Raw genomic sequence first — 17015 nt, forward strand, 5'->3', positions numbered from 1 at the left:
TTGATTTATTTTAGATGCATCCTATCCATGAAATGGACACTCTCCATTTCAAAGAGAAATGGAGAGGATCCAAATCCGAGAGCAAGTGTATTACCTTTGTCTTAAGTGTAAAATATTTTACATAATTTCGCTTTGATTTTACCTATGATTGAAAATATTTTATATTTGACCAATTATTTTACTATAAAAAAATAACTATAAAATGTGAAAATATTTTACTCCCAAAAAAAAAAAAAAAAAACAACTTCAAGTGAGCTCATGAGACCTATAGATACAAGCGGTGTTGAGTTGTTGATTAGGAAATGGGAGTGAGTGAAAACTAGAGAGAAAATCAAGGGGGAAAAAAAAGAGAGAAAAAAATCAAGATAATTCTAGAAAGTGTTAAGCTTATGGGAATATCAAAATTTTCATCTCCAAGCTTCCCAAAAAAAAAAAAAAAACTTCTAGGCATCCAAAATATTCTCTCCAACTCATAATATACCTTCTTAGGACCAGCAAAACTTGACTTCCTCTGTAGTAGTTTACAAATCAAATTTGTCTTTTAAACAAGAAACAAACTTGCCCATCTGTACTCTCAGTCCCCTTTTCAAGCCAAGCTTCTCAAAAATAAATATTTTATTTTTAGTTCTAAACACGAAATTTGATCCAAATCAAATATATACCAGCTAAATCCACCCACGAATTCCATATATACTTTCCAATTAAACCATGGGTCAATCACACCAAAAAGAATTTTTTTTTCCCCATTTTTTAAGAGATTTAAGACTAAATGGAGAGAGAAATGACTGTTTTTGTTGAGTTAAGCCAACCTGACCGAGGTATCACCGCCAAGGAATGACAACAACGACAAATGGTGGTGCGGAGAGAGAGAGAGAGAGAGAGAGAGGGGTGGACCAACAAAGAGAAATGATTGGGGTTTTGTAGGAGTGTGCTCGGTTCGGTTTTTGTCATTTTTTATGGGTATGGCCAACTGAAACCAAATATTTCAATTTGTGAAATTCTCAACTGAAACCGACTGAAATGGCTAGAAATCAATCGGTTTTGGTGTATTTCGGTTTCAGTCGGTTTCGGTCAGTTTTCAATTTTCCAAAGAGAGGGTTATTGAGAAAGAAAGATTTTTTTGCATCAAACGGAGATATTATTGAAAGACAAACATAGAAAAAACATAGATCCTGTTTTCAACACAAAATACAAAGCAACACATTAAAAACCATAAAACACAAACTAAGATTAGTAGCTACAAAGTTTCTTTAAAACAAACATCACGGGATGACACAAAACCCATGGAATCCCAGTTCAAGCACGGGTGATTTGGGATAAGAGAAACAAAATCATGAAGAAGACATACCATAGCAAGAAACGAAGAGAACGAATCGGTGTTGGGAGAAATCAGAAAAATAATATGTATGCGGATATCAAAAAAAGAAAAAGATGCAGGGTATATGTTTGTGAGAGGGAGATAAAATTGGGTCAGGGACTAAGGCGTAGCTAGGGTTATAACTTTTGAGGGCGGCTAGGGTTATAAGTTATATACTAGCCTCTGAGCACGCACTCACGCACGTGTTTAGAGACTCTTCTATTTTTTGGGTAAACTTTAATAATTTGCATAAATTATAATTTGGAATTACGACATTTTCCAATCACAAAATACCTAGGGGTGTATTAAGTATTATGCATTTGCAGGTAAAATAATTTTTCATCACACCCTTAGGTATTTTTGTGATTGGAAAATATAATAATCCCAAAATAAAATGCATGCAAATTATTAACTTAAAAAAATTATTTTTTTGAGTTTGTCGAAATCACTTTTATAAATTGTTAGAGCATTAGTATCCGAGGTGTACAACCCCTCAAATGGCTATTTTAAAGCCCTTAAACACCAAAACACCTCTTTATTCAGGTGTCTATAACTTAGAAAAATTTACGCACCAACTACAATAGAGTTCTATAAGTAAACTATTATTGTAGCAAGTATTATTTATTTTTAATCTTTTTTCTTTTCTCTTTCCTCTTTTCTTTGTCTCTATCTTTGAGTCTCTCTATCTCTTGTCTCTCTCACTATTCTCGACTTTCTACCACCATCAAATTGGGTTGTGGGTGAGATCAAAATTGTGGGTTAGGTGGTTGAAATTGAGCTGCTAACGGTTGGGTTGCAGTGGTGATGATTTTGGGTTTTCATGGTTTGAGATAGTGACGATTTTGGGTTCCAGTCTATGAGGTGGTGGATTGCGATGGTGGGTTGGTTTGGTGTAGTGGTGATTTGTGATGGTGGTGGTGGTGGTAGTAAGTTGCGGTTTTTGATTTGGGATTTCTTGGGGTTTGCTAAGGGTTTAATATAGGTTTGTTGATGGTTGGTACAAATTGATGGTGTGGTGGTGGTGGTGGATTCTCGGTGGATGTGGTTGGTTGGTTTTGATCTTAGTGGTGGTGGCTTGTTTTATTTGAGTGAAAAGAGAAAGAGATGAAAAGGAAGAGAGATAAATTGCTATGGCTGAAGAGAGAGAGACGATGACGAAGAGAATTAGAGAGAGTGAAATGAATAAAAAATTGAATAGTGTTAAGTGTGATATGAAAAATAAGAACTGATATGTTAGGTGAGTTGTAAAATAATGTCTTAGTATCCATTTGGGGACAAAATTATCTAACTTTTTTGTTGAAAGTATATACTTGTACCTTGAAAAAAAGTGAAAAAAGAGTGTTAAAAAAAAAAGTGGAAAAAAGTGAGATTTTAAAAAGATGTTCTTAAAAGTTAAAAGCTAAAAACTGATGCTAAAAGCTGATACCAAATAGACTCTTAAAGTGGATAAAGTAACTTTTTGGGTGTTAAAATAGGTTTTATTTTTTATTTTTTTATTTTATTATAACAAACCCAACTGTGAATGCTCTTATACACTTTTTATCTTTAAAAATAAATGTTTTGATTAGATGAAGAATGAAAAGAAATTAATTAGGATAAATTTAGTATTATACTTGTACTAATATAAGATTTTTTTTTCCTTTCATTTCTTTTAGAAACATTCACACTCACACAAAGGATAGAGAATGAAATTCTAACACAAAATATCACAAACTTCACTCAAAAGTCATGGTAATTTTTAAAGGAACGTAAGACAAGTTATACTGCACACAACGCATTATCTTAAACAATATAAGACATTCTATGTGAAAGTTTTAATATATTAAAATACATAATTATGATTGTGGGGGGAAAAAGCCCAAAGCTACTTAATGGGCCGGAACCCCCTATTAAGGACTATTGTATTTTCGAGGATTAATAGGTGGTTGGGGCGGCCCATCTAAAGCAGGAAGCCCAGAAGCAGAAGGGGAGTGTCGTCCGAAGAGGTCACCATTGGTCCGAAGACGTCTTGCTCCTCGGCTATGATGAGCCTTGATCAAACGAACGTGTGGAAGGTCCGACTAATCTTCCCAACGATCCCAACGGCAATGATAGGTCCTGGGTGGATCCGGAAATGATCAGAACTAAAAAATATCTAAAGGAAAAGCTGTTACCACCGCATTTAATGCGCTGCAACAGCTTTTCTGGCCGCATTTAAGTTTGTCGAAATCACTTTTATAAATTGTTAGAGCATTAGTATCCGAGGTGTACAACCCCTCAAATGGCTATTTTAAAGCCCTTAAACACCAAAACACCTCTTTATTCAGGTGTCTATAACTTAGAAAAATTTACGCACCAACTACAATAGAGTTCTATAAGTAAACTATTATTGTAGCAAGTATTATTTATTTTTAATCTTTTTTCTTTTCTCTTTCCTCTTTTCTTTGTCTCTATCTTTGAGTCTCTCTATCTCTTGTCTCTCTCACTATTCTCTCTACCACCATCAAATTGGGTTGTGGGTGAGATCAAAATTGTGGGTTAGGTGGTTGAAATTGAGCTGCTAACGGTTGGGTTGCAGTGGTGATGATTTTGGGTTTTCATGGTTTGAGATAGTGACGATTTTGGGTTCCAGTCTATGAGGTGGTGGATTGCGATGGTGGGTTGGTTTGGTGTAGTGGTGATTTGTGATGGTGGTGGTGGCAGTAGGTTGCGGTTTTTGATTTGGGATTTCTTGGGGTTTGCTAAGGGTTTAATATAGGTTTGTTGATGGTTGGTACAAATTGATGGTGTGGTGGTGGTGGTGGATTCTCGGTGGTTGTGGTTGGTTGGTTTTGATCTTAGTGGTGGTGGCTTGTTTTATTTGAGTGAAAAGAGAAAGAGATGAAAAGGAAGAGAGATAAATTGCTATGGGTGAAGAGAGAGAGACGATGACGAAGAGAATTAAAGAGAGTGAAATGAATAAAAAATTGAATAGTGTTAAGTGTGATATGAAAAATAAGAACTGATATGTTTGGTGAGTTGTAAAATAATGTCTTAGTATCCATTTGGGGACAAAATTATCTAACTTTTTTGTTGAAAGTATATACTTGTACCTTGAAAAAAAGTGAAAAAAGAGTGTTAAAAAAAAAGTGGAAAAAAGTGAGATTTTAAAAAGATGTTCTTAAAAGTTAAAAGCTAAAAACTGATGCTAAAAGCTGATACCAAATAGACTCTTAAAGTGGATAAAGTAACTTTTTGGGTGTTAAAATAGGTTTTTTTTTTTTCTTTTTTTTTTATATAACAAACCCAACTGTGAATGCTCTTATACACTTTTTATCTTTAAAAATAAATGTTTTGATTAGATGAAGAATGAAAAGAAATTAATTAGGATAAATTTAGTATTATACTTGTACTAATATAAGATTTTTTTTTTTCCTTTCATTTCTTTTAGAAACATTCACACTCACACAAAGGATAGAGAATGAAATTCCAACACAAAATATCACAAACTTCACTCAAAAGTCATGGTAATTTTTAAAGGAACGTAAGACAAGTTATACTGCACACAACGCACTATCTTAAACAATATAAGACATTCTATACTGTGAAAATTTTAATATATTAAAATACATAATTATGATTGTGGGGGGAAAAAGCCCAAAACTACTTAATGGGCCCGGAACCCCCTGTTAAAGACTATTGTATTTCCGAGGATTAATAGGTGGTTGGGGCGGCCCATCTAAAGCAGGAAGCCCAGAAGCAGAAGGGGAGTGTCGTCCGAAGAGGTCACCATTGGTCCGAAGACGTCTTGCTCCTCGGCTATGATGAGCCTTGATCAAACGAACGTGTGGAAAGTCCGACTAATCTTCCCAACGATCCCAACGGCAATGATAGGTCCTGGGTGGATCCGGAAATGATCAGAACTAAAAAAATATCTAAAGGAAAAGCTGCTACCACTGCATTTAATGCGCTGCAACAGTTTTTCTGGCCGCATTTATGTGGAGAAGACCCCTGAACAGTGCAACCTCAGCTACCGCCATTCACAAAGAACTAAAGTAGACACATGACGTGACATGCACTTGAGTAGATGCGTGGATGAAGAACAGGTGGACAATAGAGATGATAGGAAGGGATGCTATATAGAGAAGAAGGGTCCCTGATAATAGGGGATCGGAGAAGAAAAAGAGAAAGAGAGAGAAAAGCTTTACTGTAGCTCTGAATGTTGTAATCACTGTTCATTCAATAAAACGCCTCTTCAGACATTCATTCATGGAGTTATCTAAGCTTCAGTTCATGTTATCATCACTGCACGTAACCTAGCCAACTGTTCTATGCTTCATAACCAACCCAGCTCTTTTGCCCACTCTCTACAAATTCATTGTTCGGGGTTCGTTGGGCCTTTAACCCATATCCTTTGGGCTTGGGCAACAAAAACTGACCCTACAATGATATATAATAAAAATAAATAAAATAAATATTAAATTTTATTTCAAATTACATGAAACTTTTAAGTAATATAATTTCAGTGGAATCAGATTTTTGAATTATTAAAAAATTGGAAAATAAAATAGGCAAAACTTAGATAGAGTATCTTAGATGCAGTACATTAAATTCCTCAATTAAATTCAAACTTATGATTAAATTGACAAATGACATATAAACAATGTTTTGTTTTCCAAAGACAATTAAATTCAATAAAACATTGTGTTTGAATTTAATTAGAGATAAATAAAGTTAATCGGAGAAGCTAATTTTCTGCACATAAAGGTACTATACATCTGTACTTAAGTTTAAGCATGTCTACAACTTGCATAAACTTTTGATTTTTATTTAAAGTAGAATTTTAAAATAACATAAATCATGCAATATAGTATTGTATTAAAAAAGGAAATTTAATAAGACAATTAGAGACCTAAGCATTCATTTATTTTTAAATATTTATCAGTTAAGTTAATTAGAACTTAAATATTTACTAATTAAAAAATATTAAAGAGCACTAATTTATTTTTAAAAAAATAACAAAAGAATTAAAAAACACTAACATTAATGTCCATAAAATTTAAGCATTAACAATAATGAACCAACTTATATATAGCATCTCATCTATATAAAAAAAATAATTTAAAAAGCTTATTATATAGCACACTCATAAATAAAATTAGATTACGTAGTAAGACTTGAAATACAAGGTTTAGTATTAAAATAAAAAGGAATTCAATATTTGTTTGTTTTAAGTTAATTCAAGATTTATTCTTTCTCAAAAAAAAAAATTTATTTTAATAGTAAAAAAAAAAACCAAAAGATTTAGTTTTTATTTTTTCCTCAAGACAAAAAAAAATGTAGGCCCATGGGTAAAACGAACCAGACCCGAGGGCTCAATGCCATTGGTGGTTGCTATAGGTAGACATGGCAAAATAGGTTAAAATTTGCTGACCTAAAAAATACCTGACCCAAACCCGAATTTTTTGACCTGAAGCAAAAAGGGATGACCTATGATCCGAACCAATTTTAATTTTTTTTTTGGTAAAAATAATAATATAATTAAGACAATATTGGTGCACAAGTCAAACTCAATTGGCAATATATAATAGATATTATTATTATTATTATTATTATTAAAAAATCAATTTTTTAACATTTTTTTTTGGATAACGCCATTCAAATATATATATATATATAACATCATTTAGATATAATGGCTTTATGTAAACAATTGAGACATTTACATAATTGCATGCAAATGAATTGAAAGATGAATGGTTGAGTTATTTTGTAATAAGTAAAGATTTTTAGATATCAAATAACAAAGTACATGTCGAGATAATCTGGTTACAGTAAGGATAAAACATATATTTAAAATTATAGACATGTATGAAAAACATTCATAAGTGTGAAAAGAATGAAGCCAAAGTATATCAATGCCATAAACCCCACATTTCATTGCCTTGCCAACCACTTTTTACTACTTATCAAATTTTGTTTATGAGATAATTTTTCTTTACATGATAATAGGTAAAAAAGAAGAAGAAGAGAAAGATATATCTTATTTACTTACTACAATAAATTTGTAAAATTGTGTTTTTTTTTTTTAAATCCCACTAACTCACATTTCTTATCCGCTTACTTTTTCAGTGTTAAAAAAAAAAAAAAAAACTATTTATTAGTTATCATATATGTGTTATTCTCACAACTTCCCACAATCATTTGTTATAAAAATTATAACAACAAAAATTGTGATAATTTTTAGCGTTAACCACCACAAACTCCCAATAAGGAGAAGAAAGTACTCTATGAGAAGAAAATGGTAGATTATGTCAAACAAAGAAAAAAGAAAAGTAATGGGATTTAACAATTTTTGTGGGCAGCTGTCTCAAATTTTATGATTATTTTAGAATGTAGTTGCTTATTCTTTCTATTTTACAATATTGATGTAATAAAAATTTAGGCTAAAATGCGAAACTTACCTTCTAAGTTTCACCACTTTTCATTTCTCTCCTCTAAGTTTGCATTTTGTCATTTTTGTCCTCTAAGTTTCAATCCTCCTAAATTTAGTCCTCCATTAATATTCTGTCCATAACTACTATTAATTTGTCCAAAAACGACGTTGTTTTGCCCTTTATTTAATATTTAATTTTTATCTAATTATTTATTTCTTAATTAAAAAAATGTTACCTAAAAAAAAAACCCAATCCATCCCCCATCTGAATAATATGAACCTTCTGAAGAATAAGAAATAGAAAGCCCACCACCCCCCTAGCCTAACTGCCTAACCCATCAATAATCGAGATTGAGAGGGAGAAAGCGAGATCGAGAAAGAGAGTGAAAGGTCAAGAGACCGAGAGGGAGAGAAGGTATTTTGGCAGCTTTGCTTTTGGTGTACTTGGCAGCTTGGCTTTGGCCAATCCTCAGTGGCTCCGCTCCAGGAGATGTACTCAACTCCAGCCGAAATACCTCCTTTCCCTCTCGGTCTCTCAATGCGACGCCTGTGTTCTCGGCCACTAGAGTCATGGACTCATGGACCATGAGGCTAGAGAACCTTGGGTGCTTGAGCATCACTAAGTTGAGTACCTGGGTTTAGTCCAGGTCTATAGGGTTCTTTAACCCGATTGTAGAGTGGATTACTTGGTTCATTTCAGGTCGAAGGAAGAGTCTTTCTTTTAGGGTTAGACACTCATCGATCTCTCACTTCCTCCCTCATGATCTCATGGTATTAAAGTCTTCCTGGGTTCCTCTAATTTGGTTTCTGTTTTTTTTAATTAACGTTTTTCTCTAAAATTAAGAAAAAAAAAACAAAACAAAAAAGTTAATAGCAGAAACTAATAGCATATTAACAGAGGACTTAATTGAAAATGAATGAAACTTAGAGAACTAAAATGACAAAACTCAAACTTAGAGAACTGAAATGAAAAATTGTGAAACTTAGAGGGCGTGTTTTGTTTTTTGGCCAAAAATTTATCTTCAAAGTTTTTTCAGGCTTTCTCTCATGGGGAAATTTTCAGTCTTTTTTTAGCCAATTTTTGCAATTTACTTATTTGTGTATTCACTTTATGTGTGTGTGTGTGTGTGCGTGAGTGTGTGTGTGTGTGTGTGTGATTACTTTATAGGCTGAAAATTATTAATCTTTAGAAGAAAAAAAAAAAGAAGAGCCTCCGAGCACGTGTGTAAGCACGTGCATAAAGACTAGTAGAAGATTATGAATGCTTAGGCCTACTTTTTAACAATTTATGCCCAAAATAAACCGAAATAAATTATAATATTTTCTAGAGTATATATTGTTTAACAATGACATGATATTCATAAAAGAGATTGTAGGGGTATTAGGCCATGAGCTTATTATTTATGCAGATATTGGGCCTGAGGCCCAATCTGAGGACGAGAGTTTCGTCCGAAGAGGAGTAGACATTGTCAAAAGAGTCTGTGTTAGTAAATGAAGAAGTTAGTTTTGATCATAATGGCTCAAGAGTGTGGGCCGAGGATGAATGTCTCCTCAACTAATCAAGGCCGAGGCCAGAAGAGGTGATCTGCAATTTAGGGGAATGTTTCAGGAAATTCTGTTAGTATGGATAGGCATTGCAGAAACATAAGACAGAGGGAAGTCCTAAAATATCTAAGGAGAAAACTGCAGCTAACTCTTAAGCTGCATTAATGTGGAGGTGATACCTAAATAGTGGTTTTCAGCATTACAGCTACTACATAAAGACTTATGGAATGGGTTGATGAGACAAGTATCAACACTAGCCATTTGGCATGCACGTGGAGGAAAAAGATGAAAGGAGAAGAGAGTCTAAAAGAAGGAAAAGGCAATGGGAGAAGGGGATCATGAAAATAAGAGAAAAACACTGTAGTATCAATAGATGATTTTTGTAATCAATCCTGAAAGAAATATATAAGAACTGATCTCCTCGGACTGTGCCGATGACGATTTTCTTTAGTATAAACTCGTTTATTTTCATTATCTTGTCATCTGAATCTGCTCTAGCATTTGTCTGATTCATTAAAACTCAGTTTTCCAACTCTCTCTCTCTCTCTACAAATTCATTGTTTTGGGTTTTTTGAGCTTGAGTCTATCAACCTTTGGGCTAGGGAATTCAAATCTGGTCTTTACAGAGATCATGTATAAATAAGTACAATCAAACTTTTATGTATATTTTCAAATTAAAATAGAGTGCCAACCACAATTGATAATAGATTACAAAATTATTTTTCAAGATTATAAATTTTTTATGTGTTTTTATTTTTTATCAAATTATTTATCCAATAAGACATTTATAATTTTGTTTTATATTTTGGGATGTTGATATTGTGTAGAAATAAAATTTATGTATTTGTTGCACCATCATTTGTGCTATTTTGTTTTGGTTAGTAATTTTAAGATGTATATAATTTTAATTTATTAAAAAAATATTAATTTATTTAACTGAATTCATTTTTTTTATATAAGTAAGAAATACAAAATAATACATTTTACATTAACTAATTACTTTTCAAATGAGTAATACATTTGGTTTAATTTAAAAAGGAATTTCACGTAAAAAATACAAATCAACCCACACCTTTCCCACGTCTAGATATAGGTTAAGGATTGGTCGCAAAAGAATTTTTTAGGCGGCGAATGTTAACGTGGTCGCTAAAAGTCAACCACTAGTGTATACGATATATCTTTCTGACTCTCTCTACAAACTCTGTCTTCTCTCAGATCTAACCAGAGAAAAGAATTCGATTTTTGATCGAAGCTTCATCCATGGAGGAGGACAACAGCAACAACAGCAAAATCTACCATCTCTTCGTGAAACTATTAGACGGAAAAACCCTAGCCCTAAGACTCACTTCCCCAACCGTACCAGCCCTCGCGATCAAGCACCGCGTCCATGAAATCACCAAAATACCCCTAGGGCAGCAACGCCTGGTCACAACCGGACTCTGCTGCGCGTCAGACGAGACCCTGATTCGGTGCCCCGAGGGCACGTCGCTGTTCCCGAGCGTGCAATTGTTGGGTCGACTCGCGGGTGGGAAGGGCGGGTTCGGGTCGCTGCTGCGTGGGGCGGCGACGAAGGCCGGGCAGAAGAAGACGAACAACTTCGACGCGTGCCGCGACATGAGCGGGCGGAGGCTGCGCCACGTCAACGCGGAGAAGCGGCTCGAGGAGTGGAAAGCCGAGGAGGAGGAGAGGAAGCTGGAGAAGGTTGCTGAGGACTTCATCAAAAAGAAGGCCAAGAAGGGGAAGAAAGGCGTCGGAGACGGCCTTGCTCACAAGTACGTCGCCAAGTATCGGGAGGAGTCCGAACGCTGTGTGGCGGAGGTGCTTGATTCTGTCAATGACGCCCTCAAGAAGCGCAAGGCGGGTCCCGCGGCGCCCCTCGAGGCAAAGCGCGCTAACATTTGGTATGCATTTCATGGTTTTGATTAAATTGTTCTGTATTTATGTTTGTATGTATGTATGTTGCTATTTATGTTTTATTGTTTGGTTTTGATTGGATGAATTTTTGTGGTTGGTTAGGATGGGAAAGAGAAAATTGGGCGAAAGTGATAGTGACGACACGGATGAGGATGAGGAGGAGAGGGAGGAGAAATCTGTTGTGTTAAATGGTGAGAATCATTCTGATTCGAGTAAGGAAGTTGAGGGGAGTTCTGGTTCAGTTACTGGTGAGAAGCAGGTTACTTGTGAGAGTGAGAGTGGCTCTGAGGGAGAGAAAGATATTGTTTTGCAAGAAATAGTGGAATCTAATGGATGCACTGAGGTGGTTGAACCTGTGATCTGTGACAAGGAGATGTCTGAGACTACAAGTGTATCTGTTTCAGTTTCTACAACTGAGGCTGTGGCTGTGGACGAACCTGCCAATGTTTTGAACTTAGGAAATAGGGAAGCTTGTGATGAGAGCTTATTGGTTGATTCTCAAACCAATGGTAATTTGGACTCTAAATCGAGTGTTCATGAGGAAACAGTTGTGACTACTAATGCTGCAGAATTGGCAAAGCCGCTTAATTTTGATGAATTTAATTTGGCAGCAGAAATGGAGGTATGTTGTTAAAACTTAAATACAATCTCTCATTTGTACCTTTTGTATTTTCTATATGCGTCCACAATTGCTTTACTTACAATTATTGTGTGTATTTTCTTTTCCTTTATTTTCACCCCAAAAATGGATTCTAGTTGTTTTTTATTCATAAACTTAATTTATGTATAATTTGTGTTGTTGAATGTTTACATGCTTGAACAACTAGCAGTAAAATTAAAATAGATGGAACTCAGCAGTGCATCTGAAAATTTGGTGTGGATCCCATTTGTATACATCTTGTATACTTGGGTGAAGTATTTTTGTCAATAAACTGATATCAGATTATATCTTTAGTCAGGACCAGGGTCTGTATGCATCATTTGGTGAGTGAGTATAGGATGAGTACATTCAAACCATTTGGATGAGATCTAGTATGAACTTTGGTCTTTAAGGCATTCACCGTGCACAATTTGGGATTTACCAATTTGTGACATTCATTCCGTTTCACATTAGAGATTTGTAATAGAAATTGAAAATGGTGCTACACTTGGGAATTTCACATCCATACGCAATTGCACATGGAGGATTTCATATCCATGTTAGAATTTATGGTTAACATACTAAGAACAAAGTAATCCAAACATGGTCAGAACAAAGGACCAAATGTCGTAGGGCCAGGCTACTTCACAGCGGATTAACAATGGTCCACAGTTTTACCACTATACTTACACATGCAACACCAATATACCAAAACAGTCCCTTTTTAATAAGGTTATCACCCGTCAAGAGCCCATGTTGCTGTCTACACAAAGAAAGCAACATTCTTTAGAGCCGTTGTGCACGATGTACTCTTCCAGAGCCATTGTGCAGGATATACTCTTCCAAGGAAATCTTCCATTGGACCCTCTTAGCAACTTATAGAAAGCATGAATCCTCAACTGATTAAAAATCCATCTTCATTCAAGAAGTTTGATACTTGCATCTGCCTTGGTTTGTTAAAAACCCTAGGCTTGCATTTGACCTGACCTATAAAGCCCACCAGACCTTTTCAGAAAACAATGCCTGAACCTTTACAACTCAGACACATAGAAACCAAGCCTTTCACTCAACTTAATCCATTATCAACCCACGCTTCTACCTAAACCTGCAATTGTTTCTTAGTTGATGAACTTCAGCCCTGAAATGGAGAGACACATACCCAAACTTCTTGGCACACAAGCCTTCCATTTAAAAGGGGGAAAAAAAAAATCAATCCCAGTCCAAATTATTCCTTTACTCAACCAAACCCTTCAACCTACATTGACCCATGTATACAAAAAAAAGGCATCTCCCAAGCACGCCTTAATCCTATGCAGCACAAGGTTTGTGACCCATCTAGTGTTGCCATGAGCTATACTGGGTGGGTCAAGTTTCTGATTCTCCCACCTTGGGAGAATTAATGAGGCCACAAAATTAGTCCTATTAAAGGTGATTGATTTTGTTAGACCTAAGTGATTGTGATTTTTGTTCATTGACATTGATTGATGCTATTAGAGATATTTGATTGTTATTTAAATTTTATTTGCATGTTTGATCTAATGATTCTAATTTCATTATGAGTTTACTTTCTTTTCATGTTTGATGTAATTTGGGGACTCTATTTAAAGGCCCGAAGTTCATTATTGTAACTAGTTGATGATGGATTTAAAAATTTGGGTTGGATGTTTTCTTCCAATGCTTAGTGCTAATTCAAAGCAAGTCCATGTACTGATTACTGGGTTCCTAATATGGCTGGTATTGATGCTTATGTTATATTATCTGTGTTATTTGCTTGGTGTTGATTCCATGCAATCTAGTTGCTCATTCCTAGGTCATATCCCTTTGCTTTATTGTTTTTTGTTTCTAAAACTGAAGTTCCTTTCCTAGAGTTTATTGTCCTGTATCATAAGGACTTGGCTTTAAGGTTGCCTTTTGCCTTTGACTACACTGGGAGAATTGCAACTCATCCACCTGTGGTGTCCAATCTTTTGGTTCTTTGTAGAGCTTTTCATAGAAACCAATAATTTGTTTCTTGACCTCAGTTTCCTCATTATAGACATCCCCATTCATATCTAATTTTTAAATGTGCTTATAACAAAAATTCTAATTTTTAAATGTGATATATTCACCAGTGTGTGTTTGCTAATGATTGAAGGATCTAATATTCCTAAAACCATATTGCCCTTGATTTTTAGCACCATTAAACATCCTCCAATGTAGCTAACCTCTTTACTTCTGATTCCAACTCGTCCATATTGTGCATTTCCTCTTGATTCCTCTCTCCCTTCGCTTCTAGAACAATTTTCTTACTGAGTGATCTTCTTTTATTGACCTCACTTCTCAAAATTCCTAGTTCCATAACTTTAAGTCCTCTGTAGTGAACATTATAAGTTATTATGCAGTCATTTATATAGGTGATTCAGCTTTTCTATGTGCTTTCCTTGCACTTTCTGTCTTTATCTTACTAGTGACATTTTCCTTGGACTTGCATTGTGTCGAAGTTTCTCCCATGGTGATTAGAAAGCATGAGTGATGCAGGACAAATTCAAAGGGAATAGGAAGGAGATTAAGATACATCGAGGAAACAAAATGGGAAGATACTAGATGGGTGTAGGAATTAACACCAAGCAGGTTGCTTGATGTAGGCCAATATACTCTAAGAGGGGGACTTGTGTTTGGGAAACAAAAAAAGAAAAAAACAAAGTGATAGACCTAGGAATCATTACCTAGAGTTTGCTTGAAATTAGCATCAAGCCATAAAAAAGAGGAAAATAGATAGAACTTAGGCATCAACACCTAGGTCTGCTTGGAATTAGCACCAAGCATGATAGGAAGCTAGGTTTCAGCATCTGAGCTGAACCTCACGGCATTGGCTGATGGTGGTGGCAATAAGTCAAAATTCTTATGGTGGATTCTCAATCAGTCATGAAAGAGATTTAGCATGACTTGGCTTAACAAGGTTTGATTGATTGGGTTGATTTTGGTGTGGTGGGCTGCTATTTTTGGGGTTTGTGGATGGAGCGAGTGGGTTTAAAGGTCGGGTTTATGGGTGTGCTGTTGATTGTGATTGCCATGATGGCACTTGGTAATTTGATTTCGATATATTTTTTTTCCCTCTTTTTTGGGTGATCTAGGTTGTATTATTGACAGCAGCTAGAGGTTTTGTTGGTTCTGAATTTTTGTGGATGGTGAAGGGATGGATTCGTCGTCGTGGTGGAGCAACTTTACTTCTTGTTGTGGCTTCAATGGTTTTGCAAGGAATTCGAATTGGGGTTTGCGCTGATACCAAATTTGATGCACGCAAATATACTCTAAGAGGGGGACTTATGTTTGGGGGGAAAAAAGAACAAAACAAGGGGATACAGCCTAGAATCAACACATAGGGTTTGCTTAATCAACATTTATCAATAAAAAGAGAAAAATAGATAGAACCTAGATATCAGCACCTAAAGTTGCTTGGAATCAGCACCAAGTATGATAGGAATGTAGGAATCAGCACCGCAGTATAAACAAAACTTCCAACCCCAATTTATTTTTAAATCTGGAGGCCATTTAAATAGTCCCCAATTTTTTTAGTGGTAATTTTCTAATTTTACTCACATGCTCAATGGTTCTTGAACCTACGATCTCCCCCTTCACCTAACATTGCAAGGAGAGAAGGTGAAGGTGCCAGTTGAGTTAGAGCTCATTGGCCCCCCCAAATTACACCAAAGACACAAAGGAGGTAAAATCATAATGAGATTGCATGATATGTGGAAGTAAAATTCAAATAACAAAATAACAGTAGAAGCTTTGAGGGAACGGAACGGTCAATTCTTGAGATTAAATCTCTCCTCCTATACTCTTTGTTTGCTTGGGGTTCTGTTTTCTCTTCTTTTTCTTGCTCTAATCCTTTTGTTATGCTTGATCATTGTAATTTTTGATCTTGATGTACCACTTTCCATGTACCACTCCCGGTCTACCTAGGGCTTTTGATTTATGAAATTTCGCTATTTATAAAAAAAAATTCAAATAACAATCAACCTCTCTAATAGCATCAATAGCGGTCAATTAGGTCCAATGAAATCAATCAGTATGTATGGCTCTAATTTGGTAATCGCACCACTAAGCTTACTCTCCAAATATCAAGTAAATAAAGAAGTTTTTGCATCAAAAGGAAGGCAGGCACTTTATTTTTCTGCATTTTGTTTAGATCTTGAGACTAAGTTTTATGCGCTATGGCCTTTGTTGAATGTATTAACTTTATTTCCACCCCTTTTAATTTATGAACATGACTTTTTTTGAAGGCCACATGTGCAAGCAAATATTTATTTCATGTTGTTAATTTTATTACCAGTAATGTCACTATCATTTTTTATCCTAATCCCAGATTTTAGTCAGTGAGACACTGATTCTACAGCATCAGTCTAATGTTTTCTTTTTCCACTACTATAATGATAGGTTCTTGGCATGGAAAGATTAAAGTCTGAATTGCAAGCACATGGGTTGAAATGTGGAGGTACTTTGCAAGAGCGTGCCGCCAGGCTTTTCCTGCTGAAATCTACGCCTTTGGATAAGCTTCCTAAGAAGTTGGTGGCAAAGAAATGAGTCAATGTATGTGTTGGGCACTATCATGGAGGAATTTCTCTCCTTCATTGTATGAGAACTAGGTTGAATCTTGTAAATTTTTTGAATTTCGTTCAGTTGACTGATCATGTAGTCTGTATGATGATAAATGCTTAAAGTCTGAGCCAAGACAGAAGGAATGCCAATGATTGTGTATGGAATATAAGTGTATAAACACGTAGGATGGATCTTTCTTACTTCTCTTTTATCTTTCCATTAACCATTTGTAGATTCTAAGCAAGTGACGTATCTTTTATCCTTTCATTAACCATTATTATCTTTATATCTTGGGTCCTTCAGAATGAAAATCTAGAGAATATCTGTAATGTTCGCATCAAATGCATATCTGTAACTCTTGGTTCATCTTGATTCTACTATAATTTACTTAACCTTTGTACGTTTGCACTGCTGCTAGTAAGTAGTACGTCCAAATAGAGGATATGATAAGACTTGATAAAAATGGATAATTATACCCATCTTTTGCTAATTTTAAAGAAACTGATAAGGGTAAATTTTGATAGTTTATATATATATATATATTTAGTATAATTAGAACACCTCCCCTCCAAATTTATGCAATT

General features: G+C 35.1%; 1 protein-coding gene across 1 annotated transcript; it reads left to right on the forward strand.

Annotated features, from left to right (window-relative positions):
• Positions 1-10427: 10427 nt before the first annotated feature.
• LOC111989350 (uncharacterized) lies at positions 10428-16631 on the forward strand. The gene is made up of 3 exons (XM_024021142.2): positions 10428-11197; positions 11313-11832; positions 16270-16631. Exons 1-3 carry the CDS (start codon positions 10557-10559, stop codon positions 16414-16416), a joined length of 1308 nt encoding a protein of 435 aa, XP_023876910.2. The 5' UTR covers positions 10428-10556; the 3' UTR covers positions 16417-16631.
• Positions 16632-17015: the final 384 nt, after the last annotated feature.

Source organism: Quercus suber, unplaced genomic scaffold (assembly GCF_002906115.3).
Source record: "Quercus suber isolate HL8 unplaced genomic scaffold, Cork oak 2.0 scaffold_437, whole genome shotgun sequence".
NCBI classification, from domain to species: domain Eukaryota; kingdom Viridiplantae; phylum Streptophyta; class Magnoliopsida; order Fagales; family Fagaceae; genus Quercus; species Quercus suber.